Source organism: Colossoma macropomum, unplaced genomic scaffold (genome assembly GCF_904425465.1).
Source record: "Colossoma macropomum unplaced genomic scaffold, Colossoma_macropomum, whole genome shotgun sequence".
Taxonomy (NCBI): Eukaryota; Metazoa; Chordata; class Actinopteri; order Characiformes; family Serrasalmidae; genus Colossoma; species Colossoma macropomum.
In genome coordinates, this window is record NW_023494787.1 from 8636248 (window position 1) to 8663197 (window position 26950).

A 26950-nucleotide genomic window follows, 5' to 3' on the forward strand; every position below is an offset into this window, starting at 1 on the left:
GCTTCATTTCAGCAGTAACCCTTCGTCCAGGTGCCCTGTGTGTTCATGGAGAACTACCTCCTGAAACTGTTTGCGAGTGGTGGCCAATGTTAGCGGAAAACAGAAAACTGTTTGCAAACGCTCTCCTGTGTTCGCCGAATCTGAACGCACCGGTGGCCTTGACGTTAAGACAACGATGCAGTGTTTAAAACTGTAAACGTTACCTGAAAAGTGAACAGGGTCGCTGTGAATAATAGTTACATGCTTTTGAGGCTGCCATCGCGCTGTTGTTAACTCTACAGTAAGCGGTGATATCAAAACATTCCTAGTGAGCACGAGAAAGACGCATAATGACATCACCAACTAATTGACTATGTAATTAGTTACCAACTAATTTGGTCATCGATTTTAGTTGACTAAGTCGATAACTGTTGCACCCCTACTATGAAGTGTGAACTCTCTATCTAAATATGTGATATATGTTATTCACAGAAAATGAGCAAAGGCCAACAATTCTGAGTTTGAAATAATAATAAATTACATCATTTTTTCCTTTGGTAAACATTAAAAATGGGTCCCACAGAACCCAACACCACACAAGCGTTAACTGAACTACAGTGCAGAGGGTTTCAAATATTCCACAACACAAAAAAAGAGATGAAAATGACATTGTTGAAAATACACACATTTACATAGTGTGGTGACGTGTTGTGGCTTTCTGTTCTGTATGTTTTGTGGTACATTTGCATATCACCCATGAGTCTTCTCAGGGGCTGCTGTGCTGTGTACAGCTGTGTGTTTCTTAGTAACTGGGTGTGTTTACCATATATGATATTCTGCTATTAAGGTGTGTGTGCTTCTTTGGAACTAGCCAATAGGTCTGTTGATGATGTTTACTTTTCTAGGTACATATAAGTGATTTTTTCACTCCCCACTGTGTAGACCCAGGTTTTCAGTCCACTGGTCAACCACCTAGCAAATCCAGTACTCTAAGTTTAAGTATGCCAATGAATGAACATTGTACTTGTGCCAGAATGCTTTGTAATGATGCATCTTCTATTGGGCATCACAATATACACCCATCAGGCATAACATTGTGACCACATCCTTGTTTCTATGCTTATTGTCCATTTTATCAGCTCCACTTACTATATAGGTGCACTTTGTAGTTCTGCAACTACAGACTGTAGTCCATCTGTTTCTCTGCACACGTCAGTGTTACTGCAGTGCTGAGAATGATCCACCACCCAAATAGTACCTGCTGGGTGAGGGTCCTTGGGGGTCCTGACTACTGAAGATGGTAAAAGGGTGCTAACAAAGTATGCAGAGAAACAGATGAACTACAGTCTGTAATTGAAGAACTACAAAGTGCACCCATATAGTAAGTGGTAAATCATGCTCTGTTTCTAAATAGGAGAGGGAGCAGTAGAAGTGAGGGGGAAAATTCAATTTTCTTTAAAGCTAAACCACATCTGGGTGTGATTTTAGCATGTGCGCATTATGATGAACCATAATCCTATGCACAGTAAGGGGAAATAAACCAGAACTGCAAACAGTTTTGTTTTTGTGGAAGTGGAATCTTGTCCAATGATTAGTTTATATTAATGATTTAATGATATATATTTGTTTTGTACAGATTGAGAGCTTATTATTATTATTATTATTATTATTATTATTATAAATCAACAATAATAATTTACTAAGTGTAAACTAAGTAATAACGTTCAACATTTAATATGTAAGTGCAAGTGATTGTTGTACAATACAAATGGTAGGTGTCATTGTAATTCTGATAAAGCTGCAAACTCACATTCACATTCATCTCCAGCCAAAATAGCTTTTAGCAATATTCCAGCCAATAACCGCTATAGCTAGTACTTAACACTAATATTAGATAATCAGTAAAACTCCAGAACAACTGAACTTTTTTTGTCTTTCTGATGAAAATGTAATTAAATAATATTTTTGGAGCAGTTTGTCAAAATGAGGCCTTTTGCATGATGTCTGACAGGAGTTCTGACTTTACATTTTTATTTCAAAACCAATTTCAATGCTCTGAGCACAGCCTTGTTACAACCATACAACAGAAATCAAATTCATTTCAGAAAATCAGAATTTATTAAATGTGATTTGACCCCATAGTTTGATTAGCAGAAAAATTGTAGTTGTATCAGGTTCTCCTTCTTCTCAGTGCTGCTTTAATGTCAGTGGCAGCTAGTAAACACTGATTTACCATTTTATTACCTACTTTATACCTACATTCACTGGCCATTTTATCAGGTACACCTACCGTGTCATAGCCTGTTTAATTCTGAGGGATAAAGATGTTTTTAGAATGTAAAATTATACAAACAGTTCAAGTGGACTTCAGCAGAAAAGAATAAATGCTAGAAAAAGAATCTGCCATCTTTAAAAGCTTATTCTTACATTTTTAATCCTTTCAGTATCATCAGTGTGTCAGTGCATCAGTTCTTTGTGCATTGTGGGTTTGTGGTAGTTCAGTGGTCAGAGAATTTGTTGTGTGTTTGTGTGGTCCCATCAGCGAGGCTCTGAGCTTTAAGGAAGTTGAAGAACGTTGCTTTGAGCAAAAACCTCAAGCGAACTGACAGATTCTAAATTCAGTCTAGCGTGTCTATGTGGACAGTGTGGTGTAGCCACAGTGGAGCGGCGGAAATGAGACCAGCACTCCTACACTGACAACTCACCAAGGGCTTAGCAACCCCTCCAGGGCTTCATTTCATTCTGAGTGTGAAACAGAAATGTTTTTTATGCAGTCTAATAAACTTTTCATGATTGTAGAGATCCTTTTTTGTTAGTACAGCTTGATTTTGGACACAGTAACCTTAATAAGCTTTCCTAATTACCCTATCAAGAGCACTAGACAGTTGTAATGTCTTCCCTGCTCCAGCACTGCTGGTGTTGGCTTTCTGAGGCCCTATGCAAAATTCTGAACAACAATTGCTTAGAGGAACAATTGTTTCTACAGAATCACTTTATTTTGCCAAGTATGTTGCACATGCATTTAAAAGAAAACAAGAATAAATAAATATAAATAAAAAATAATAAATGGTGAGAAGACTTAAGAGCTATTGTAAAAGGAGCTAAAGAGATGCATATGTGAATATGTACATATGTTTGAGGTTTGAGGAAATTTACAGTATGTTACAGGAAGATATAAATGTATGCATAGTTTGTACAGTTGCACAATCACACAGTTATCCCACTCTGGTCGGCTGTCAACATGATGGTTAAGCATGTATAATCAGCTTTCCGATCTGAGAATCAGTGAAATCTGAGAATCAGTGCACAAGCAGCAAAACAAAAGAGAGCATAGTGAACACTTCCATAAAAATGCACAGAATCATTTTTCATTTCTGCTAGTGCGAGTAGCAAAGTTTATCACTACTGACAGGAATTTATTAATTTACGGAGTATTGAATATTATATTTCCAACAAGAAAATATTTAATATTGTTATGAACTAACATAAAAATCACTTCTGATTGTTGATTTGTTAAATGTTAAAGGTTATGTATTTTCACTGACGTGCCAAAAGTCATGGGACAGGAAGTAGTATCGTCTAGAACCCCGTCACTACAGACTGTAGTCCATCTGTTTCTCTGCATACTTTGTTAGCACCCTTTTACCATCTTCAGTAGTCAGGACCCCCATGGACCCTCACCCAGCAGGTACTATTTGGGTGGCGGATCATTCTCAGCACTGCAGTAACACTGACGTGTGCAGAGAAACAGATGGACTACAGTCTGTAGTTGCAGAACTACAAAGTGCACCTATATAGTAAGTGGAGCTGATAAAATGGACAATAAGCATAGAAACAAGGATGTGGTCACAATGTTATGCCTGATGGGTGTATATTGTGATGCCCAATAGAAGATGCATCATTGCAAAGCATTCTGGCACATGTACAATGTTCATTCATTGGCATACTTAAACTTAGAGTACTGGATTTGCTAGGTGGTTGACCAGTGGACTGAAAACCTGGGTCTACACAGTGGGGAGTGAAAAAATCGCTTATATGTACCCAGAAAGGTAAACATCATCAACAGACCTATTCGCTAGTTCCAAAGAAGCACACACACCTTAATAGCAGAATACCATATATGGTAAACACACCCAGTTACTAAGAAACACACAGCTGTACACAGCACAGCAGCCCCTGAGAAGACTCATGGGTGATATGCAAATGTACCACAAAACATACAGAACAGAAAGCCACAACACGTCACCACACTATGTAAATGTGTGTATTTTCAACAATGTCATTTTCATCTCTTTTTTTGTGTTGTGGAATATTTGAAACCCTCTGCACTGTAGTTCAGTTAACTCTTGTGTGGTGTTGGGAATCGTCATGACTCAGATCTGGTGAAACTGAACATCAGAACAAACACCGTCAGAAAAAACTGGAAATGTTATACTGGCATTTATATTAAGATACGTAATAGTTTTCTAAGTTATACGAACCACTATATGCTCGACCAGGCTTGTGTTTGGTCTGATGTTCAGTCAGATCTGAGTCATGACGATGGTTTTTCTCGAGACTCGAAGTGGGAATGATGCCGTTCTGACTCGGAGGTCTAAGGATGTCCTAAAATGTACCCCGTAGCCCCTTCTAGTGCTAATTGTGAAGCTTAGATTTTCTTTTCTCTATTAGCTTTTCCATTTTAGATTTGGCTATGAAAAACCAGAATAACGACTAAAATGAAATGACAAATAGCTGTTTTACATTAATTTTTATTTTTGTCGCAAATCATCCCCATATTTGGAACTCCAGATCTAAGCTGGTTTTCTCTATGACAAAGATAAATAGTGGTTTAAAATAGTGTTTTGTCACATCCTGTGGTAAAAAAAAAAATAGATTCAAAAGCTGACACATTTTGTCCTATGTATATATGTATTTCTTTCCCTGAGTATCACTAGCAATTCTTTGCAGTTAAATGTCATCACCTGAAAACTACCACATATTTCATTTTCAAGTTGTACTTTTTTTTTTTGCATGATGTAGCCTGTCTGCTGGGTGGAGAACAGAGGTATTAGCCTCAGTCTAAACACCACAAGCCTGATATTATTATTGCCATTTCTGTTGAACACATCATTGCACAACAAGTATGTAATAGATATATTACATATATATATATTATTATATGTAGTAGCCATTAGAACATGGGTAAGTTGTGGTCATAAAAGGATGGTCAGCAACAAAATGATGCCTCATTGTTATTAGGGAGACCAATGGGTGCAAAGAAAAAATGACCCTTGAATGCAGTAGTAAAAAAAGTATTTTATGACCATAGACTGAAAATTTTATTTGTTTTTACAATGTGCAAAGTTTTAGCTATTAAACTATTGTTCTCATGTAAGAGATAAATATTGTTATATTATCGTAGAATGACTATAAGACCAACAGTCACGTGTAATAAAGGCGTTAGCCACATATAGCCTGACTGCATTCAAAAAGCTCAGCATTTCCAGGAACTCATCATTTGCTGTATGCGTCAGGGACTTGTCTTAATAAGGTAAGAGACTTTATTTTGGTTTAAGACCGAACATGTAAAAAACCAAAACCTTTTTTAAAAATATATATTAAACCTAATCCTTGCCTATTACTGACTACTGATATTCTAAAAAAAATCAAAACATTTATGTTTGCAAATTAGTCATGTTTTTACATTTAATTAAATGTGCACACTTTTTCATACTTAAGAAATCTGTCTATTTGGTGATATCAGAATTAAAATGATTGTTGGTATCTCATTGTTATTTGTTTAGTCAACACTATCCTTTATTTTTGAGATCAACTTTTAGTGATATATTAAGAAATAATTTTGCAATATCCTTTAGAATATGGCTAGGTATAACCATATAAAACACTTTATCTATGTCTATCTTTATCTATGTCTATTTATATTTATCTTTATCTACTTTATCTATAAAAATACATCAATGTAAAGTTTTCTCTGAACTGAGATTTTTGGGTCTGAATATAGTAAAAACTATTTTAAGCATTAGCCAATGAGCTCTTGGTATGTGCCATTTGCCACATAACACAGATATAGCATAACAAATGTGATTTAATTGTGTATGCAGGCTTGTTGTGTCATAGCAAAATCACTTTACAAAAAAATTGTGGGTTTTAACTTAAAAAAGATTAGTCTCTGGGCTGACTTAAAAATTTTGAGTTATTTGAACTTAAAATAAAAAGTTGATAGGGTTCTTGTTCCTTTTACTTACTATTCAGAATTCAATTCAGGATTTTATTCGTTTTTTCTTTTTTGGCTATTGTTGTTATAATATGGGGGTTTGTGCTCAGGGTCTCATGAGGCCCTGATCCATCCCTGATCTTGACTAATCGTGCATCATGAAACACTTCTTGACGTACTGCGATTACATTTTTGCCCAATTGCCCAGCTCTAGTGAGAACTAGAGTTGTTTGTCAGAACACCGGCATGTGGCTGAAGGTACCGTCACACTTGCATATGTTTTTTGTGACTACTTTATTCTTCATTTAAAAATAAACGATTTAATTCTTTTTTAACTTTTAATTGCTCTTATTCAGCTGCTCACATAGGTACGACACTATAAACGAATTGCTGTCCTCTTCAGGTTAAGTCGTTAACTCAATGTAGGTTAGACGTCACTTTGAAAATCTAAATGAAAAAAAATAGACAATAAAAAGATTTGTTACTGATTTTTATGACATTATTGACCATTCATTTTCAGCACTAGTCCTAATCAGGTCTGCTAATATAGAGTTTCACTAAGTTAGAGAAACTCAGCATCCAATCATGATCCTGGTGAACAGCTCACAAATTTAATGACCGTTACGTTTCTTTTGTACACATTTATAGGCCAAAGCCACAGTGATGATGGTTCATCCTCTTTCTCTGGTTCTTTTGTTCATGATTCCACGTAAGTCTCTGCTGAAACATCACCACTTTAACAGCAGTGCATTCATCTTTTCTTTCTATATAAACAGAAGCATATCAGTAGACATATCAGTATTCCTTTGTCAGTAAAACTATTATTCAACACTTTTATATTGTAATTTATAACTTCCCTCTGAGTGTTCTGAGTAACACCTGCAGGTCCTGTGACTTTCAGCACTTCTCTCCCTCTCTGTCTCTGTCACTCCTTCTCTCTTGCTCGCTCTCTTTCTCTCTCTCTTGTCCTCACTATCTCTCACTCTTCCTCTCTGTCTTTACCTCACGCTTTCTGTTTCTCGTTTTCTCTCTTGCTCTCTCTCTCTCAGTGAGTCAGTGTTAATATATTTCTTTCATTCTAATTTGTTTATCTCTTCCTCCAACCCGAATAATCAAACAGCTCAGCTTTCGACATACTACTGGCACTACACAACGGACTACCCCACGTAAGTTTCTGAAAGTACTGATGATATTATCAGTGGTGGTTTTATTTTGGTGAAATTATCATTAAAAAACAAAACTATGTGAATCCTCCAAAGACATAGCTAGAACGACATGTCAAGGGATCCGAATGTCTGCTAAAGAAACACTCTCTGTGTTGTCTGAGAGTCATTAATTCTGCAGCCCATAAAGTATGATGCAAAACTGTATTCAGCACAATGGCCCTCAAGTTTTTTGTCACAATGACTTCAAGTTTTTTGTCACAATGACTTTCAAAATGTGCTACCATTCTTACAATCTACATAATTATATAACAATTGATAATGAAACACAAAAAAGAAAGGAAAAAACTCATAAATATATGCTTTATTCAGATTTCCACAAAAAGGAGCACAGATTTGACCACCTTTAATGATGGTAATGCTACAACCTACTCTGTGTCTTCATTCCTAAAACTTTCATATGATGTGGAACCAAGTGATTTGAGCACAAGTAACAAGCCTCAGTGTCTGAAATCACGCACCAGCCTAGCTGTACCTTATTTACATATAATTTACATGTAGCACGCCCTAATTCATGCAGAAGTTTAGGGAGCCAGTAAAACAGAAGAATTCATGGCTCATGAGCCAACGACTATGCTCCTAGGCAGAGTTTCAAGTGGAGTGTTGAGTGCACTGCTCCTCCTACTGACCAAACTTTGTAGTGTTAAATTTACACTGACTGAAAACAATAAACAAAACATCTTTGGGATACTGACATTCTCCAGTTGGCAATCACTCACTCTGAACTACAGTTAATATGTCAATTATTAGAGTTGACATAGTTGGGAATAGGATTCAGTGATAAATTATATGCAGCAGAATCTACCAAGTTCCAAACACAGTGGATAAGAACAGACAGATTGGTTGCTGTTGGCTAGCTGTCTTTGTAAAGTTTGTTCATTGGTCAGAGTATGGACAGTTTACTACATAAATATGTACTAATTACATCTGACCAGCTCTCTGCCACCCCTAAAAACAAGAAAGTACATGTAAAGATCAGCTATGGCTTCCTACACTTTAATAAACCACACAATGTAAAGCTAAACACCTCACAACTTTCCAATCCTAGACTCAGAATGTAACTAGTCCACTAGCTCTGGCCACACAGCTGGATTATGGTGCATTCCCATTATCGGCCATGAGGACCCTAATCCTAATTATCACTAATGATACAAATGTTCCAACTCACTCTAACTCTGAAAGAATAGTTATATATTTAAGTTACATTTTGGTGTGTCTTTTTCATGTAGACCTGGTAGCTCAGCACTGCAGACAAGCTGAATATTAAAATTGACCTGTTGGTAAAATATGTGTTACAATATTGTTTATAAGCAGTGCCCTGGATCATTTTATTCTGAAAACAAGTGAGGAGACTGACATTTTCATATACACATCACAGTTCACTAAATAAATAAATATTATAAATAAATATGTTCTTTAGTTTTGAATAAATGTTTCTTGTGTCTTCATATAAATGTAGATTTACTCAAAGTAGTCTGTGATTTTGATTACTTGGACCAGGATAGATGATCACAAGATGATCTTACTTGATGTCAAACACACATTAATATATCTTGTGCCTGCACAGCTGCGAGGTGCCCTGTACAACCTAAATTAATAATAATGTAAAAGTAAGAGGTGTTAGGTCAGATTTTGCAGGAGGTGTTCAGGCCTTTACACATCAACATCGCAGGCACAGGCTCAAAAAGAGGGCCCAGCTTGGTGTTTTGACTAAGTTCTCTTTGAAAACTTCTTCACTGCACTTGCAATCATCAGATTCTTCCACTCAGAGAGGAGATCCAAAGCTTACAATTACATATTTCCACCAGAGAGGTCTCCCAAGTCCCCAAATCTTACATAGTGTAGCTTTAATGAGAAACTATGTAAGGTGCAAAATACAAGGGGACCCTCTAATTAACTTCTTGGACAATCATAGACAGAATGTCTCAAAATGAAAATTCTGGGGGGTTCTCAGAGAGAACATGAGCGTAATTTAGGACTCTGTATGAGTAACCAGGGTATTTTTTTAGTCTCCACTGACACTTTTTTACTGTCCTTGCCTTTGCAGGACTACTTCTTCACCTTCACACACTGCCTATGGTAAGTCACCCTAGCCATTTTTGTTTGTTGTTATTTTGCAATAATGTGTATGTTTTTTTGGGGTGGATGTGGGAGGTAGGAGGTGTTGGAGGGCCCACAAAAATAGCACTATTTTATCAATTTTATTTTATTTATTTATTTATTTTGCACATTATTCTTCGACTTACTAAAATATTCTTAATTGAATCACTTCACTGGTTAAGTAATAATTAAAGACTTTTTTTTTCAATACAAATATCATGGTAATTTGCATTTTGTTTAACCACAAAGGTTGATGCCCTTAGTTTACCTTATATTTGGTTATTTACCTGTACGCTGTGTTGGCTCTATGTTCATACAAACCTTCTGCACTAGTGGTCATCTCTGCTCTCAGCTGAATCATTACAGGAGGCCATAATATGGCTTCTTAGCTGTAATGTTAGCTATCTACCTTCCTTCTGCATCACCAGGTAACAAAAAAATCATAACAATCTGGCCCCAAAAATCCACCCCAAAACTATAACCTTCAGGATACGTCATCAGAATGGGTTTTCTTAGTCTTTAACCTATAATTCACTCTAGAGACTACTGCAGCACCACTGTAGGATGTGAGAAAGCAGGTTTACATCAGATACAGCCATGATTAAATGTTTCATTTTGACTGGAGTGTCCCTCTGACCTGCTGAAATGTACAGGTTTAACTTCCAAAGTCCACTATGTTCCACATTTTATCACCTCATATTTTCTCTTTAGGTTGAGGTGGAAACCAAAATAACTGCACTGTTCCACAACTTAACTGCCTGATCTAGAGCTGCTTAAACATACATGTTTGTGAAGATTTAGTTGACGTGATGCATCTGTGCTGCTCTACCATTTAAAAGTTTGCAATCACTTGTCATATTATACACAATAATACAGTGAAGACTGAAATACTACAAACTAGACACTCAAACCTGTTTTAGATGTTTTATTTAATACTTAAGGTATTTTGGGAACAACAAGAACTAATTAAGTGATAAATGATATATTGCAATTTTATATTTACAATATTTTTTCAAATGATCTCTCTGTCTGTCTCTCTCCCTGCTTCTTTCTTTTGCATCTGTCCTCATTGATTACTGTAAAAGCAGACATTAAACATGTTATAAAAGGCTGTCTGTATCAAACACCAGCTAACAGGAAAGGCAGCTAATGTACCTGTTGATTTCTTAATAATGTTAGTTATATGATATATACCATCAATATGCTGGTAAACAGTGAATGTTCTCTTGCCAGCTGTAGTATGTTATGTGTAAGTAACAAAATACAGATTTAATTTCTCACCTAATCACTAATACAGCTAATATAGCTAACTGTGGAACAGCGGTGAATTCATCTTTTCTTTCTATGTAAACATAAGCGTATCAGTAGACATATCAGTTGGTTTACATGGTTGATGGTGTTTTCTCACTGGTCAGTCAGTGTTAATTTATTTCTTTCTTTCTAATTTATTTCTTTCTTCCTCCAACCTGACCAATCAAACAGCTCAGCTTCCGACATACGGCTGGTACTGGGATAACAGCGCGTAAGTTTCTGACAACCATAAATGATGTTATCTGTGGTTTCTTTTTTGGTGAAATTATCGTTAAAAACACAATTACATAAATCACAATCTCACACAATCTCAGTGTTAGATAATTATATAAGAATAAACAATGAAACACAAAACAAGAAAGGAAAAAACCCGACATAAATGCTTTATTCATTCACATTTTCACAAATGTGCCATTTGACCGCCTTTAATCATGGCACAAACTACTCTGCGTCTTCATTCCTGGAACTTTCATACAACTTGGTAACAAGTAATTTAAGCACAAATGATGATTCAGCTTCAGTGTCTGAAATCAAGCACCAGCCTACGTGTACCTCATTTACATATCATTTACACGAAGCACGCCCTAATTCATGCTGATGTTTGGGGAGCGAATAGCAGAATTTAGTTGCTCATGAGCCAACGGCGGTGCTCTTTAGCAGAGTTTGAAGTGGAGCATTGAGTGCACTGCTCCTCCTACTGACCAAACTTTGTAGTATTGAAATTACATTGACTGAAAAGGGAAAGAAAAACATCTTTGGGATAATGACATTCTCCAGTTGGCACTCACTTCCTCTGAACTACAGTTACATTTGTTTCAAGGCCTTATGAGAAATTTAATTGCAGTTTAATTGGTTGATAATTAGTTTGAATTGCAAATTTGCAAAGCTTACAGTTAGCTTATAAAATTATTTTGGTTTTAATATAGCCGTTAATATAGCCAGGTAATGTGACGTATGACCTCTGACTTATTAGAGTAGACATAGCTGGGAATAGGATTCAGTGATAAATTGGGTGCAGCAAAATCTACCAAGTTCCAAACACAGCGGCTAAGAACAGACAGATTGGTTGCTGATGGTTAGCTGTCTTTGTAAAGTTTGTTCAATGGTCAGACTATAGATAGTTTACTACATAAATGTGTACTAAATACATCTGTTCTAACCCGCTCTCTGCCACTCCTAAAACTAGAAATGTACATCTAAAGATCAGCTATGGCTTCCTACACTTTAATAAACCACACAATGTAAAGCTAAACACCTCACAAGTTTCCAATCCTGGACTCAGAATGTAACTAGTCCACTAGCTCTGGCCACACAGCTGGATTATGGTGCATTCCCATTATCGGCCATGAGGACCCTAATCCTAATTATCACTAATGATACAAATGTTCCAACTCACTCTAACTCTGAAAGGATAGTTATATATTTACGTTACATTTTGGTGTGTCTTTTTCATGTAGACCTGGTAGCTCAGCACTGCAGACAAGCTGAATATTAAAAATTGACCTGTTGGTAAAATATGTGTTACAGTATTGTTTATAAGCAGTGCCCTGGATCATTTAATTCTGAAAACAATTCTGAAAATTGGCATAGTCATATACACATCACCGTTCACGAAATAAATAAATATTATAAATAAATATGTTCTTTGGTTTTGAATAAATGTTTCTTGTGTCTTCATATAAATGTAGATTTACTCAATGTAGTCTGTGATTTTGATTACTTGGACCAGGATAGATGATCACAAGATGATCTTACTTGATGTCAAACACACATTAATATATCTTGTGCATGCACAGCTGTGAGGTGCTCTGTAAAATCTAAATTAATAATAGTGTAAAAGTAAGTTAGTTAGGTCAGATTTTGCAGGAGGTGTTCAGGCCTTTACATATCAACATCACAGGCACAGGCTCAAAAAGAGGGCCCAGCTTGGTGTTTTGACTGAGTTCTCTTTGAAAACTTCTTCACTGCACTTGCAATCATCAGATTCTTCCACTCAGAGAGGAGATCCAAAGCTTACAATTACATATTTCCACCAGAGAGGTCTCCCAAGTCCCCAAATCTTACATAGTGTAGCTTTAATCAGAAACAGTTTCCCTTCAAACCATGTAAGGTGCAAAATACAAGGGGACCCTCTATTTAACTTCTTGGACAATCATAGACAGAATGTCTCAAAATGAAAATTCTGGGGGGTCCTCAGAGAGAACATGAGCGTAATTTAGGACTCTGTATGAGTAACGAGGGTATTTTTTTAGTCTCCACTGACACTTTTTTTTACTGTCCTTGCCTTTGCAGGACTACTTCTTCACCTTCACACACTGCCTATGGTAAGTCACGCTAGCCATTTTTGTTTATTGTTATTTTGCAATAATGTGTATGTTTTTTTGGGGTGGATGTGGGAGTTAGGAGGTGTTGAAGGGCTCACAATAATTGCACTATTTTATCAATTTTATTTTATTTATTTATTTATTTTGCACATTATTCTTGGACTTACTAAAACATTCTTAATTGAATCACTTCACTGGTTAAGTAATAATTAAAAAATTTGTTTTTCCAATACAAATATCATGGCATTTTGCATTTTGTTTAACCACAAAGGTTGATGCCCTTAGTTTAGCGCCTACTTCCTTTTTTTTTACTCTCTCTTGTCATAGCTTAGCGTAGAATAACTTTGCCTATGCTTTTGTTTGCTTACTAGTCCTCTCCTGTTTTTGTTTATGCTTTGTATATTTGGTTATTTACCTGTACGTTGTGTTGGCTCTATGTTCATATAAACCTTCTGCACTAGTGGTCATCTCTGCTCTCAGCTGAATCATTACAAAATGCCATAATATGGCTTCTTAGCTGTAATGTTAGCTATCTACCTTCCTTCTGCATCACCAGGTAACAAAAAAATCATAACAATCTGGCCCCAAAAATCCACCCCAAAACTACAATCTTCAGGATACATCATCAGAATGGGTTTTCTTAGTCTTTAAACTATAACTCACTCTAGAAACCAATGCAGCACCACTGTAGGATGTGAGAAAGCAGGTTTACATCAGATATAGCCATGGTTAAATTTTTCATTTTGACTGGAGTGTCCCTCTGGCCTGCTGAAATGTACAGGTTTAACTTCCAAAGTCCACTATGTTCCACATTTTATCACCTCATATTTTCTCTTTAGGTTGAGGGGAAACCAAAATAACTGCGTTGTTCCACAACTTAACTGCCTGATCTAGAGCTGCGTAAACATACATGTTTGTGGAGATTTAGTTGGCGTGATGCATCTGTGCTGCTCTACCATTTAAAAGTTTGCAATCACTTGTCATATTATACACAATAATACAGTGAAGACTGAAATACTACAAACTAGACACTCAAAGCTGTTTTAGATGTTTTATTCAATACTTAAGGTATTTTGGGAACAACAAAAAGTTATTAAGTGATAAATGATATAACACAATTTTATATTTACACATGATCTGCCTTAAGATTTGCTCACCACTGTTTGAAGATGAGTTTTTGTGGATATTAATTTTATAACTTCATTCTTGATGTTATACATTTCTCTCAGTCATTTCAGAATCATCATCTCTGTTCATCATTCTGTACACTTTCAAATTTTCTTTATTTTTCACAGCTTAACTTCCTATAAATGATCTGCTGCTGTGAAGTTGCACAGAACTAACATATTACAATCATTTTATACATTTGTGTTTCCAGACTTTTGAACAGTGAACTTGTTGAACAGTGGTGCCTCAGACCAGCCATAATCAATTAATTACAGAGCTTTGCTTTAACAACCAAGAGAAGCAACAGATATTAAAGCCAGCTGCACTGAAGTCTTAGACATGTTATTCAATTTCAAATAAACTAAGCCAGCTTATAAACTTGATAATGTTATGAAGACTTTTTGTTCTTCTCATTTTTTATATTATTCATTAATTAATAAATTACATATTAATTAAAAATACATTGATGCTTGTATAAATATTAATGATTAATTAATGGAAAAAATCTTCCTTCTTATTCATCAGCAACTTTTACCCCTTCAACACATGATGTCAACACAAGGACAACAGCAGGTGAGCTCATTTGAATACACAGTGTGGGTGTAACAGAAGTAACCAGTGAATCTCTTTTTTAGGTTTAATGTTGTGAGGACGTGTTAAGGAACGTTACTGGCTCCAGTGTCAAAACAAAGTTTTGTTTTGTTGTGTATGTATGTGTATATATACAGGGCTGTAACTAGGATCAGAATTTTAGTGAGGTCCATTGTGCAAAAATGTGACCTACATCTCATAGTGAATAAAATAACTGTCAAATATGAGAATTACACCAACTGTAAGTTTCTCCTTTAGTTCTTTTTAACAAAATCATTGCTCCTTTTTACCTATTCATTACTGGTACGCACCTTTTCCTTTCATTTGTTCCTTCTCCATCCCTCCATTCTTCCATAAACTGCTATTACTGTTCCATAAACCGATTTGACTCCTATCCAGTTTAAGTGTATTTAATTAATAATTTTACCCCTTATTATGTGTTTATTTTGAGCTGAAATACATATAAATACAATCCTACACTAAATCAAGTGGTAGTTTTAAATTTATTTTATTTAATTTATCTCTCTCTCTCTCTCTCTCTCTCTCTTTCTCTCTCTCTCTCTCTCTCTGTGTCTCTCTCTCTCTCCCTGCTTTCCCTCTTTTGCATCTCTGTCCTCACTGATTACTGTAAAAGCAGACATTAAACATGTTATAAAAGGCTGTCTGTATCAAACACCAGCTGACAGGAAAGGCAGCTAATGTACCTGCTGATTTCTTAATAATGTTAGTTATATGATATATACCATCAATAATCAATATGCTGGTTAACAGTGAATGTTCTCTTGCCAGCTGTAGTATGTTATGTGTAAGTAACAAAATACAGATTTAATTTCTCACCTAATCACTAATACAGCTAATATAGCTAACTGTGGAACAGCAGTGAATTCATCTTTTCTTTCTATGTAAACATAAGCGTATCAGTAGACATATCAGTTGGTTTACATGGTTGATGGTGTTTTCTCACTGGTCAGTCAGCTAATATATTTCTTTCTTTCTAATGTATTTCTTTCTTCCTCCAACCTGACCGATCAAACAGCTCAGCTTCCGACATACGGCTGGTACTGGGATAACAGCGCGTAAGTTTCTGACAACCATAAATGATGTTATCAGTGTTTTGTTGGTTTTTGTTGGTGAAATTATCATTAAAAAAACATAACTATGTAAATCCTCCAAAGACGTAGCTAGAAAGACATGTCAAGGGTTACAAAAGTCTGCTAACAAAATAGAAAAAACTGTCTATGTTGTAGTGTTAAACTTACATTGACTGAAAAGGGAAAGAAAAACATCTTTGGGATAATGACATTCTCCAGTTGGCACTCACTTCCTCTGAACTACAGTTACATTTGTCTCAAGGCCTTATGAGAAATTTAATTGCAGTTTAATTGGTTGATAATTAGTTTGAATTGCAAATTTGCAAAGCTTACAGTTAGCTTATAAAATTATTTTGGTTTTAATATAGCCGTTAATATAGCCGGGTAATGTGACGTATGACCTCTGACTTATTAGAGTAGACATAGCTGGGAATAGGATTCAGTGATAAATTATGTGCAGCAGAATCTACCAAGTTCCAAACACAGTGGCTAAGAACAGACAGATTGGTTGCTAATGGTTAGCTGTTTTTGTAAAGTTTGTTCATTGGTCAGACTATAGATAGTTTACTACATAAATGTGTACTAAATACATCTGTTCTAACCCGCTCTCTGCCACTCCTAAAACTAGAAATGTACATCTAAAGATCAGCTATGGCTTCTTACAGTTTAATAAACCACACAATGTAAAGCTAAACACCTCACAACTTTCCAATCCTGGACTCAGAATGTAACTAGTCCACTAGCTCTGGCCACACAGCTGGATTATGGTGCATTCCCATTATCGGCCATGAGGACCCTAATCCTAATTATCACTAATGATGCAAATGTTCCAACTCACTCTAACTCTGAAAGGATAGTTATATATTTACGTCACATTTTAGTGTGTCTTTTTCATGTAGACCTGGTAGCTCAGCACTGCAGACAAGATTAATATTAAAAATTGACCTGTTGGTAAAATATGTGCTACAATATTGTTTATAAGCAGTGCCCTGGGTCATTTTATTCTGAAAACAAGTGAGGAGACTGACATTATCATATACACATCACAGTTCACTAAATAATTAATATTATTATTAAATATGTTCTTTAGTTTTGAATAAATGTTTCTTGTGTCTTCATATAAATGTAGATTTACTCAATGTAGTCTGTGATTTTGATTACTTGGACCAGGATAGATGATCACAAGATGATCTTACTTGATGTCAAACACACATTAATATATCTTGTGCCTGCACAGTTGCGAGGTGCCCTGTAAAACCTAAATTAATAATAGTGTAAAAGTAAGAGGTGTTAGGTCAGATTTTGCAGGAGGTGTTCAGGCCTTTACATATCAACATCGCAGGCACAGGCTCAAAAAGAGGGCCCAGCTTGGTGTTTTGACTAAGTTCTCTTTGAAAACTTCTTCACTGCCCTTGCAATCATCAGATTCTTCCACTCAGAGAGGAGATCCAAAGCTTACAATTACATATTTCCACCAGAGAGGTCTCCCAAGTCCCCAAATCTTACATAGTGTAGCTTTAATGAGAAACAGTTTCCCTTCAAACTATGTAAGGTGCAAAATACAAGGGGACCCTCTAATTAACTTCTTGGACAATCATAGACAGAATGTTCTGGGGGGTCCCCAGAGAGAACATGAGCGTAATTTAGAACTCTGTATGAGTAACCAGAGTATTTTTTTAGTCTCCACTGACACTTTTTTTACTGTCCTTGCCTTTGCAGGACTACTTCTTCACCTTCACACACTGCCTATGGTAAGTCACCCTAGCCATTTTTGTTTAATGTTAATTTAGGATAACGTGTATATGTGTATGTTTTTTGGGGGTGGATGCAGAAGTAGGACGTGTTGGAGGGCTCACAATAATTGTAATATTTTATCAATTTTATTTTATTTATTTATTTATTTTGCACATTATTCTTGGACTTACTAAAACATTCTTAATTGAATCACTTCACTGGTTAAGTAATAATTGAAAAAATTGTTTTTCCAATACAAATATCATGGCATTTTGCATTTTGTTTAACCACAAAGGTTGATGCCCTTAGTTTAGCGCCTACTTCCTTTTTTTTTTTACTCTCTCTTGTTATAGCTTAGCGTAGAATAACTTTGCCTATGCTTTTGTATGCTTAATAGTCCTCTCCTGTTTTTCTTTATGCTTTGTATATTTGGTTATTTACCTGTACGCTGTGTAGGCTTCTGCACTAGTGGTCATCTCTGCTCTCAGCTGAATCATTACAGGAGGCCATAATATGGCTTCCTAGGTGTAATGTTAGCTATCTACCTTCCTTCTGCATCACCGGGTAACAAAAAAATCATAACAATCTGGCCCCAAAAATCCACCCCAAAACTACAACCTTCAGGATACCTCATCAGAATGGGTTTTCTTAGTCTTTAACCTATAATTCACTCTAGAGACTACTGCAGCACCACTGTAGGATGTAAGAAATGATACAGATACAGCCATGTTTACATTTTTCATTTTGAAGTCCACTGTGTTATACTGTAGGCATTTTCTCACCTCACATTTTCTCTTTTAGGTTGAGGTGGGAACCAAAATAACTGCACTGTTCCACAACTTAATAGCATAACCTAGAGCTGTGTAAACATGCATGTTTGTGGAAATTTAGTTGGTGTGATGCTTCTGTGCTGCTCTACCATTTAAAAGTTTACAATCACTTGTCATTTTATACACAATAATAACGTACAGTGAAGATTGAAATACGACAAACTAGACACCCAAAGCTGTTTAGATGTTTAATCCAATACTTTTGCTATTGGTATTTTGGTATTTCGTATTTTTAGGAACAACAAGAAGTTAATTGATAAATGTTATAATGCAATTTTCTATTTACCATTTTTTTTTAATTGATCTGCCTCAAGATTTGCTCACCACTGTCTAAAGATGAGTTATTGTGGATATTAATTTTATATTTATGTAATAAAAACTGTGTACACATTTAAAATTTCTTCATTTTTCACAGCTTCCTACAAATGATCTGCTGCTATGATGTTGCACAGAACTAACATATTACAATCAAATTTTGCATTTGTGTTTCCAGACTTTTGAACAGTGAACCTGTTGAGCCGTGATGCCTCTGACCAGGCAAAATCTATTAATTATAAATTAATTATGTCTTAGGCATTTTATACAATTTCAAATCACTAAGCCAACTTGCAAACTTGATAATGCTATGAATGCTTCTTCCTCTTCTCATTATTTATGTTATTTAATAATAAAAACTTACATTATTCATTTAATTAATGAATTGGTGATACATTTATAAATATATATATATATATCATTAATTATTTAATGTCAAAAAATATTCCTTCTTATTCAACAGCAACATTTACCCATCTAACACCTAATATCAGCCCAAGCAAGACAGAAGGTGAGTTCATTTGAATGCACAGTGAAGGTGCAGTAGAAGTAACCGGTTTCAATTGTTTTGTTTTATGAATATATATATATATATATATATATATATATATAACTCTATTAACAGCCTATTTTTTCAGCCTAAACTCTATTCTTTATTTCTAGGTCCCACAAATGTCTCAGTGTCTGTTAGTCCCTCTGGTGAAATAGTGGAGGGCAGTTCAGTGACTCTGACATGTTATAGTTTAAGCAACCTGACTGTGAATTACGTCTGGTTCAGTGGGACAACACTTACTGATCCCAGAGTGACTGATATAAAAAATTGTCTGGGTATTTTTTTGTGGTGGACCACTCACAACCTAGCAGTGACACTGACACTGACTGTGTGCCAAACTCCAGAAGCACTGCTGTGCCTGATACACTTGTATCAGCACCACACACAGCACTGCGCCAGTGTCACTCATGCACTGAGAATGGTAAACATCTTCCTGTGGTCAGAACCTGAGGAAGATTAATGAAATAAGTGAAAAAAGTGTGCTGACATTCATAAACCAGAAAACTGCTTTTAAAAAATAGCTACATACCTGAAAATGACTATATCCAATGTTAGGGCAATAAATTCAAAACAACCAGAGCCAACAATGAGAGCTTGGTTTTGTTCTGGCCATAGGCCATCCCCAATGGTGCTCAATCCTGGTCCTGGAGATCTACCACCCTGGAGGGTTCAGATCCTGAACACACTTGACTCATGTAGTCAGATGCCCCTAAAAACCTTGATTACCTGGATTAGGTGTGTTAAATTAGGGTTGGGCACCCCTGAAAGAAAAATAGGTTCTCAGGTACATATCTAAACACTCCATACTCCTAGCATCTACCGAAAGAAGAGTTAGATGTTTAAGGATTTAACTAAGTAGCATAAAAGTAATATTGATTACAAACCATAGGAAGTTTAAACATCATGCTGACATGTGAAATCAGAGTTCTTTTGATCTGTGGTGGAATGGCTTCACAACAGTTTTGCATGTCTTATTCCAGCCACTTGATGGAGCTGTGGATCCATGTTCGAAATATCGACAGGAAGGTAAAAACTAGTTGTGAAGAGGTCTTGTAAATACTATTTTGTAAGCTGAATCCAGGTGGTGTCCACTACAGTATGATGGAGGATCTGTGATGTTTTGTGGATTTATTTTTTTTTTCCAAACCTTGTAAGGATACATGGCATCATGGACTCCATGAGTACTAAGAGCCTATAAATGAAAGTCTGACTGCCTTTGCCAAAAAGCTAACACTGGGTTGTGGTTGGATCTTCCAGGAGAACAATGATCCCAAACCACAAGTTCAGTAGCTCAAAGACAGAATCAAGATTTTGACATGGCCATTTCAGTACCGTGGCCGAAACCCTGTGTTTAGGAAACTGAAAAGGATAGACTAAAAGAGAGAACCCTAGGTCCTTAGAGGATCTGGAGAGATTCAATGCTGTGGAGTGGTTTCAGATTCATTGCTTTTGACCTCAGTAAACATTACAAGAGAAGATTCATTACAGAGATGTTGCACAAGGTGCTACATTCAAGTTATGACACACGATGTTGTTTTCTTAGACTAAGTGTTCTGCATTTACAGGATATATTTCATTCATATTTTCATTTTTTTCTTCTTTATGAAGCGTGCCAAGAATTATGGAGCTGACTAGTCTTTTTTTTCAGATGGCCCAAAGAGGGTTGTGGTGACTAAACTGCCTTATGAAATACTTGAGGGTCGTTCAGTGACTCTGACCTGCAGCAGTGACGCAAACCCACCTGTGGAGAGCTACACCTGGTTTAAGAGATCAGAAACCTTTGATTTCCCAATAGGCTATGGTCAGAGTTACACCATCGAACAAATCAGCATTGAAGACAGTCACAAATACAAGTGCAGGGCATCCAACCGGCACGGATCTGCATTCTCAGAGTACAAAACACTTGATATTTTATGTAAGTTATTGAAGGGTCATTTATATCTGCTTGCTCTCTGTGTAGTTGTGGGCATACTGTTCCTGCTGATACAGTCTGATCCAGTCCTGTACTAACAGTTAATGACCTAATTATACTAGTTATTGTGTTGTACACTGTATATATACATCATAGTAACACAGTGTTTCACAGTATTTTCCGTTTCCTTGTTAAAGAGTGGTCTCTAATCTGATGCTCAGTCAAGACATTTGCATGTTGTCAATTGTTAAGTTAACAATCAGTGTGTTGCAATTGCAGTGTGCCTTTCTGTTTGCTGAGGAACATAAGAATCATGTTTGGGATTAGTGGGCAGGTACTGATTGCAGAGCAGTCCATCAGCTAATTTCCATTGTTAGAATTCTATGGTCTATGTTTTTTTTTCGTTTTTGCTCATTTTTTGCAGATGGCCCAAAGAGGGTAGAGGTGTTCAGCGGATCATTTGGTGGAATAATTGAGGGAGGTTCAGTGACTCTGACCTGCAGGAGTGATGCAAACCCACCTGTGGAGAGCTACACCTGGTTTAAGAGATCAGGAACAGAGGATTTAAAAATAGGGACCAGGCAGAGTTACAGAATCAGAATTATCAGCATCGAAGACAATTACAAATACAAGTGCAGGGCATCCAACCGGCACGGATCTGCGTTCTCAGAGTACACGCCACTTGATATTTTATGTAAGTAAAGGGCCATTTATATGTACTGGCACACTATATTTCATATACATTATGCGCATAAGTGTTCCCTTTAACTCTGACTGAGTTGTAAAACCAGCAGCTCAAAATGATGTATTGTACTTCTAGACTCCCCAAAGAATACATCAGTGTCAGTGACCCTGACATGCAAGGCTGATGCTAACCCACCTGTGATGGACTACACCTGGTATAAAGAAGGTGAAAGTGCACCTGTGGCATATGGGCAGACCTACAGCATCGCCAGTATTACTAAAGAGGACATTGCACCATTCTACTGCAAGACTGGCAACAAAATTGGCCATCACTTTGCGCGCCCTGTACCAGTCACATGTATAGGTGAGCAGTGTTGGTTATGTAATTACCTGACTGTTTTCTGGTGTAAAAGACCTTCATTTTAGTATTTTAACTTTTCACTCAGAGGAGTGTCCTAAAGGAAAGGTTACTGCTGCTGGCATCGGTGGATTCTGTGGAGGACTCGCTGCAGCCGTTCTCCTCAACATTCTGTGGATAAGGTGATGCTTACAGTTACAATCAAACTCTGTATCCAACTATCCAACATTTAGGGCCAGTTTCCCAAACCCATTTAAACCTAAGCATAGACTAAAAAGAATTTCTGTTGGTGATTCACCCTTGGCGCCACAGTTGAGTCCAAGACTAGGTTTAATCCATGTCTGGGAAACTGCACAAAGCACAACCTTTAAAGGAATGGTCTGACCTGGGCCAGATGTAGTTGATAGGTAGGACATGTTTGGTGTGCAAATTGGTTTAGCACTGGACTTTCATGGCTAACATAGATAACAAACACAAGGTCAATAATCAACAAAACCTCTTCCATAAATACATTCCCAGAACTCTCACTCTGCTCAAACCATATCCAAGTGTTCATTGAGGTTGCTCAAACCTTTAAGTGGGGTTTAGAGGACAACATTGCTGTATTCATCATATGATATGAGAATAATTAAGCATGTTAATATACAATGCAGAACTGTTGTCATTTATTACATGAAAGCTGGAGGAAGAATAAGACAACAAGTGGAAGTGAATATGGGGTTGGTGAAAGCAGAAGGAAGAAGCAGAAGAAGACAGCAATTGAAGATGATTACGAGGTATGTGATCTATTAGAATGTGTGCATTATTATTCATGAGTGAGGCAGCTGTGCATGGTGCCGACACACTCTTTTTTTTTTTTTCTTGTTCATATAGAATGTTGGCCCAGACACCAAAGACGACGACACATACACAGCTCTTAATATGAAGACCAAGCCCTCAGATGATGTGTATGAAGCTCTAACAGTAAGATCCTCACTTTAAAAAACGAAATTTACCCAGACACTCGGGGCCAAAGAGAATTACAAACATGAACAAATAAAAATGTAACTGCAAAATAGAGTTTTTAATCTAATTTCCTCTCTGTTGTTCTTTTTTGCTGTTAGACTGAGAGCAGTCCTCCTTGTGCTGTGACACAGGTGTAGGTCTTCAGAGCAACCCCTTCCGACTCCAGTAAGTGATTTCATTGGGACTTTATCTTTATGCTTCATCAGTTACCAGTGTTGGTCAGTGTTTAAGTGTTACACATAGTTAGTAGAGGGCAGTATACCAGTTCAGTTCTTCCCCAAGTATGGAGTTTTGTCACAACCATTATGCAAGTATGCCACAAATATGCACAGATAACGCAACATACAAACAGTGCAAATGTCACTAACGTTAACCATGGACGTTTAAGTTATGTTTAAACTGAAAATGAAAACACAGCGGTCCCTCTGTCTTCTCCTGCTGTCTTGTCTGTTGCATCTGAAGTTGCTCATTTTGTTTTCCGAGGAAGTGGACACAAAAGAATGGCCTGTCTTTTGGGCTTAGTCTTAGCCTAACATGGACACCAGGCTGATTAACAGGCATCTATTTCCATCTATTTCATCCACTCGACCATCGCGAAAGTGCAAAACCAGAGCCCTAGTGCATTCATTGCAGTGTCTAGAGACTGAATGGGCGAATGAGTTAAAGCAAATGAGTTAAAGCAGTTCTTTGTGTGGTTTGACAATGGCTCCTCTACTGCTCCATTGAGTCTGTCTCCTAAACAATGCCGTTTGCATATCAGGATGGCATTGGAGTGGATGATGCAGTTATCTACCTGCTGGACAGAACGTACTCTCAATTGGACACATCAGGCAGCACTGTGAGGATCATGTTCTTTGATTTGTCCAGTGCATTTAACACCATACAGCCTGTGCTGTTAGGGGAGAAGCTACGGCTGATGCAGGTGGATGAATCTATCATCTCATGGATAATGGACTACCTGACTGGACGACCCCAGTATGTGCGACTGCAGGGCTGTGTCTCAGACAAGGCTGTGTACAGTGCTGGGGCATCCCAGGGGATTGTATTAACTCCATTCCTGTTCAACCTGTACACCTCTGACTTCAGGTACAACACAGAGTCATGTCATCTGCAGAAATTCTCGGATGACACAGCCATTGTGCATGAGGGTGCATGAGGAATGGACAGGAGGAGGAATACAGGGAGCTAGTGAAGGACTTTGTTGACTGGTGTAAACTGAACCAGCTGCAGCTGAATGTCAGTAAGACTAAGGAGATGGTATTGGACATTCAGAAGTCCAAACCTGCCTTGTCACCAGTCACCATTGATGAAGTTGATGTGGAGGTGGTGGGGACCTACAAGTATCTGTGTGTGGACTTGGACAACAAGCTGGACTGGAGCTGTAACACTCTCGCAGTGTACAAGAGAGGTCTTTTGGTGTGTGTACTAAGCTTTGGCAGCAGCATTAACAAAAATGCTCTGAACAAAATAAACAAACCTTTTAGGAAGGCTGGCTCTGTTGTAAGAGTCAAGATGGAATCTTTGGAGGTTGTGGCAGAACAAAGGATGCTCAACAAGCTGTTAGCCATCTTGGATAACACCTCACACCCCCTGCATGCTACACTGGATAAACAGAGAAGCACATCCAGTGGCCGACTGTTACAGCTGCGCTGTGTTAAAGAACACCATGTGAGATCTTTCTTACCCACTGCTATAAGGCTCTACAACGAGTCTCCTTACTGCAGAGATGCTACTGATCTCCTGCTGTCTGAACTGAGCTGAACCACATCACTATATCACCTCTCCTGTTAATGCACATTGTGCAATATATCAATATATAACTGCTACTATAGTGACACTTTCACTATGCACTTTACATTGTAATATTGCTGCAACTTTCTATCCATCCATCCATCCATCTATCCATCTATCCATCCATCTATGTAACTACTACATCCTTGAGGTGGAACAGAATATTTGAACGGAAAGCTGCTTTATAGGAAGTCAGCTTCAGCCTTGTAAAAATTCAGACCTCGACTACCATTTTGCACAATACAAAATAGGTCACATATGTACACCATGAAATATGACAAAGCAGGAAAAAAAAATAAAAATATACTGTGATATACATTTTTGGCCATACCGCCCACTACTAAACTGAGTTATTTTGAACTTCACAACAAAGGTTCTGCAATCACTGAAAGATGACAAATTAAAGGAAAACCTCAATAAATGAGTGGAGAAACATACTGAGTGTAGATGCTTTCTTTGTTATCTCTCCGTTTGTCCATTAATGTAATAGAATATGTCAATATGCTGGCAGTGAGTGTTTCTGTCTGAGTATTTAGCACTATTACCTGTGTGTGTTCTTGCCTTAGACTCTGTGGAATCATCATCAGAACCATCAAGGTGAATGCAAGCGACATAACAGACTGGACCTACAGAGAGGGAAGAAGAGAAAAACAGAGAATGAGATGTTAATGCTTTAATTAATGCTTGTAACATGGTGTTTCTTATAAAGCATGCAAGTTCCACATTTACCTGCTAAAGCTTTGCAACACTTACAACGACTTGTGTGGCAAATTAATATATTAGTTCATTAAGTACTGATGTAAAAGTAGTTTGTTGCCACACGTAAGTATTATTTTATTAAGTATTATTTTGTGTACTTTATTCAAGTATCATTAAAATTAAATTCTTGTACTCTTAGTCAGTTATACACCAATCAGGCATAACGTTATGACCACCTCCTTGTTTTATCAGCTCCACTTTCTATATAGGTGCACTTTGTAGTTCTACAATTACAGACTGTAGTCCATCTGTTTCCCTGCATACGCAAATGCCTTTCAGTATGTTTCAGTGTATTTGAATTTTTGATTTAAGAGTTGAAAGAGGTGAAGATCAGTCTGGGTTACTTACATGCAGCATGATCAGTTAATGCCCAGCATTAAAGTTAATTTAAAGTTAAGAACTAAAAAAGGGCTCAATTTAAGTGTATTGCAAGGCAGTGCTGTCTTCCCAGACAAAAAACACTCTCCCCTTTTCCATCCCACATCAATTAATGTTTTCATTCAAAATAAATTAAGATGTCTATTAGGCCTATCAATGTTTTAATTCTATCCATAGAGATGTACACACCAAGTTGCCTTGGAAGTATGCAAAATACCAAAACATGAAAAAAGACAACAAGAGTCATTCTACAGTTGTCAAGTTTTCTGTTTACAGTTATAGTCAGTTGCAGTTGATAATTAAAAATTAAAAAGGAATATAACTACAGTTAATAACCAATTCCCCTTCTAGTCTTTCAACTCATGCTACAGCATAAATACTCATGCTATAGTTTCAATTCATCGAGGAGTAATACTCATTTGACGTGTTGAGTAAAGTAGGTCAGCGAAGTCCTGGTGCACTTGCAGAGTGGAAGGAGTGCATCAAGCGCTTTAAGTAGGCCATATGACTGCATTCTAAGGTATTCTATGTCTTCTGGTTGTTTATTTAGTGGTAAGATGTTTCTGAAATAACAAAAGTTCGACAAATATTCAATCAAATAGATGAACTTGTTGAAGCTGGAGTTTAG

At 36.9% G+C, this 26950-nt stretch overlaps 1 protein-coding gene across 1 annotated transcript; it reads left to right on the forward strand.

The window, feature by feature from the left end:
- Positions 1-5479: 5479 nt before the first annotated feature.
- LOC118805326 (B-cell receptor CD22-like) lies at positions 5480-25995 on the forward strand. Its single transcript, XM_036566053.1, has 16 exons — positions 5480-5512; positions 6845-6905; positions 7317-7362; positions 9467-9498; positions 11002-11041; positions 13123-13154; positions 14847-14894; positions 15949-15988; positions 17723-17754; positions 21772-22041; positions 22168-22395; positions 22478-22571; positions 23069-23165; positions 23263-23352; positions 23493-23559; positions 25752-25995. Exons 2-15 carry the CDS (start codon positions 6860-6862, stop codon positions 23529-23531), a joined length of 1134 nt encoding a protein of 377 aa, XP_036421946.1. The 5' UTR covers positions 5480-5512; positions 6845-6859; the 3' UTR covers positions 23532-23559; positions 25752-25995.
- The last annotated feature ends 955 nt before the right edge of the window (positions 25996-26950 follow it).

Excerpts from the sequence above, each read along its gene's own strand:
- LOC118805326 (XM_036566053.1), top strand. The coding sequence starts at position 6,860 with ATGATGGTTCATCCTCTTTCTCTGGTTCTTTTGTTCATGATTCCAC. Across the intron at positions 22,042-22,167 it reads CACGCCACTTGATATTTTAT|ACTCCCCAAAGAATACATCA; the intron begins GTAAGTAAAGGG and ends TTGTACTTCTAG. Across the intron at positions 23,166-23,262 it reads CAATTGAAGATGATTACGAG|AATGTTGGCCCAGACACCAA; the intron begins GTATGTGATCTA and ends TTGTTCATATAG.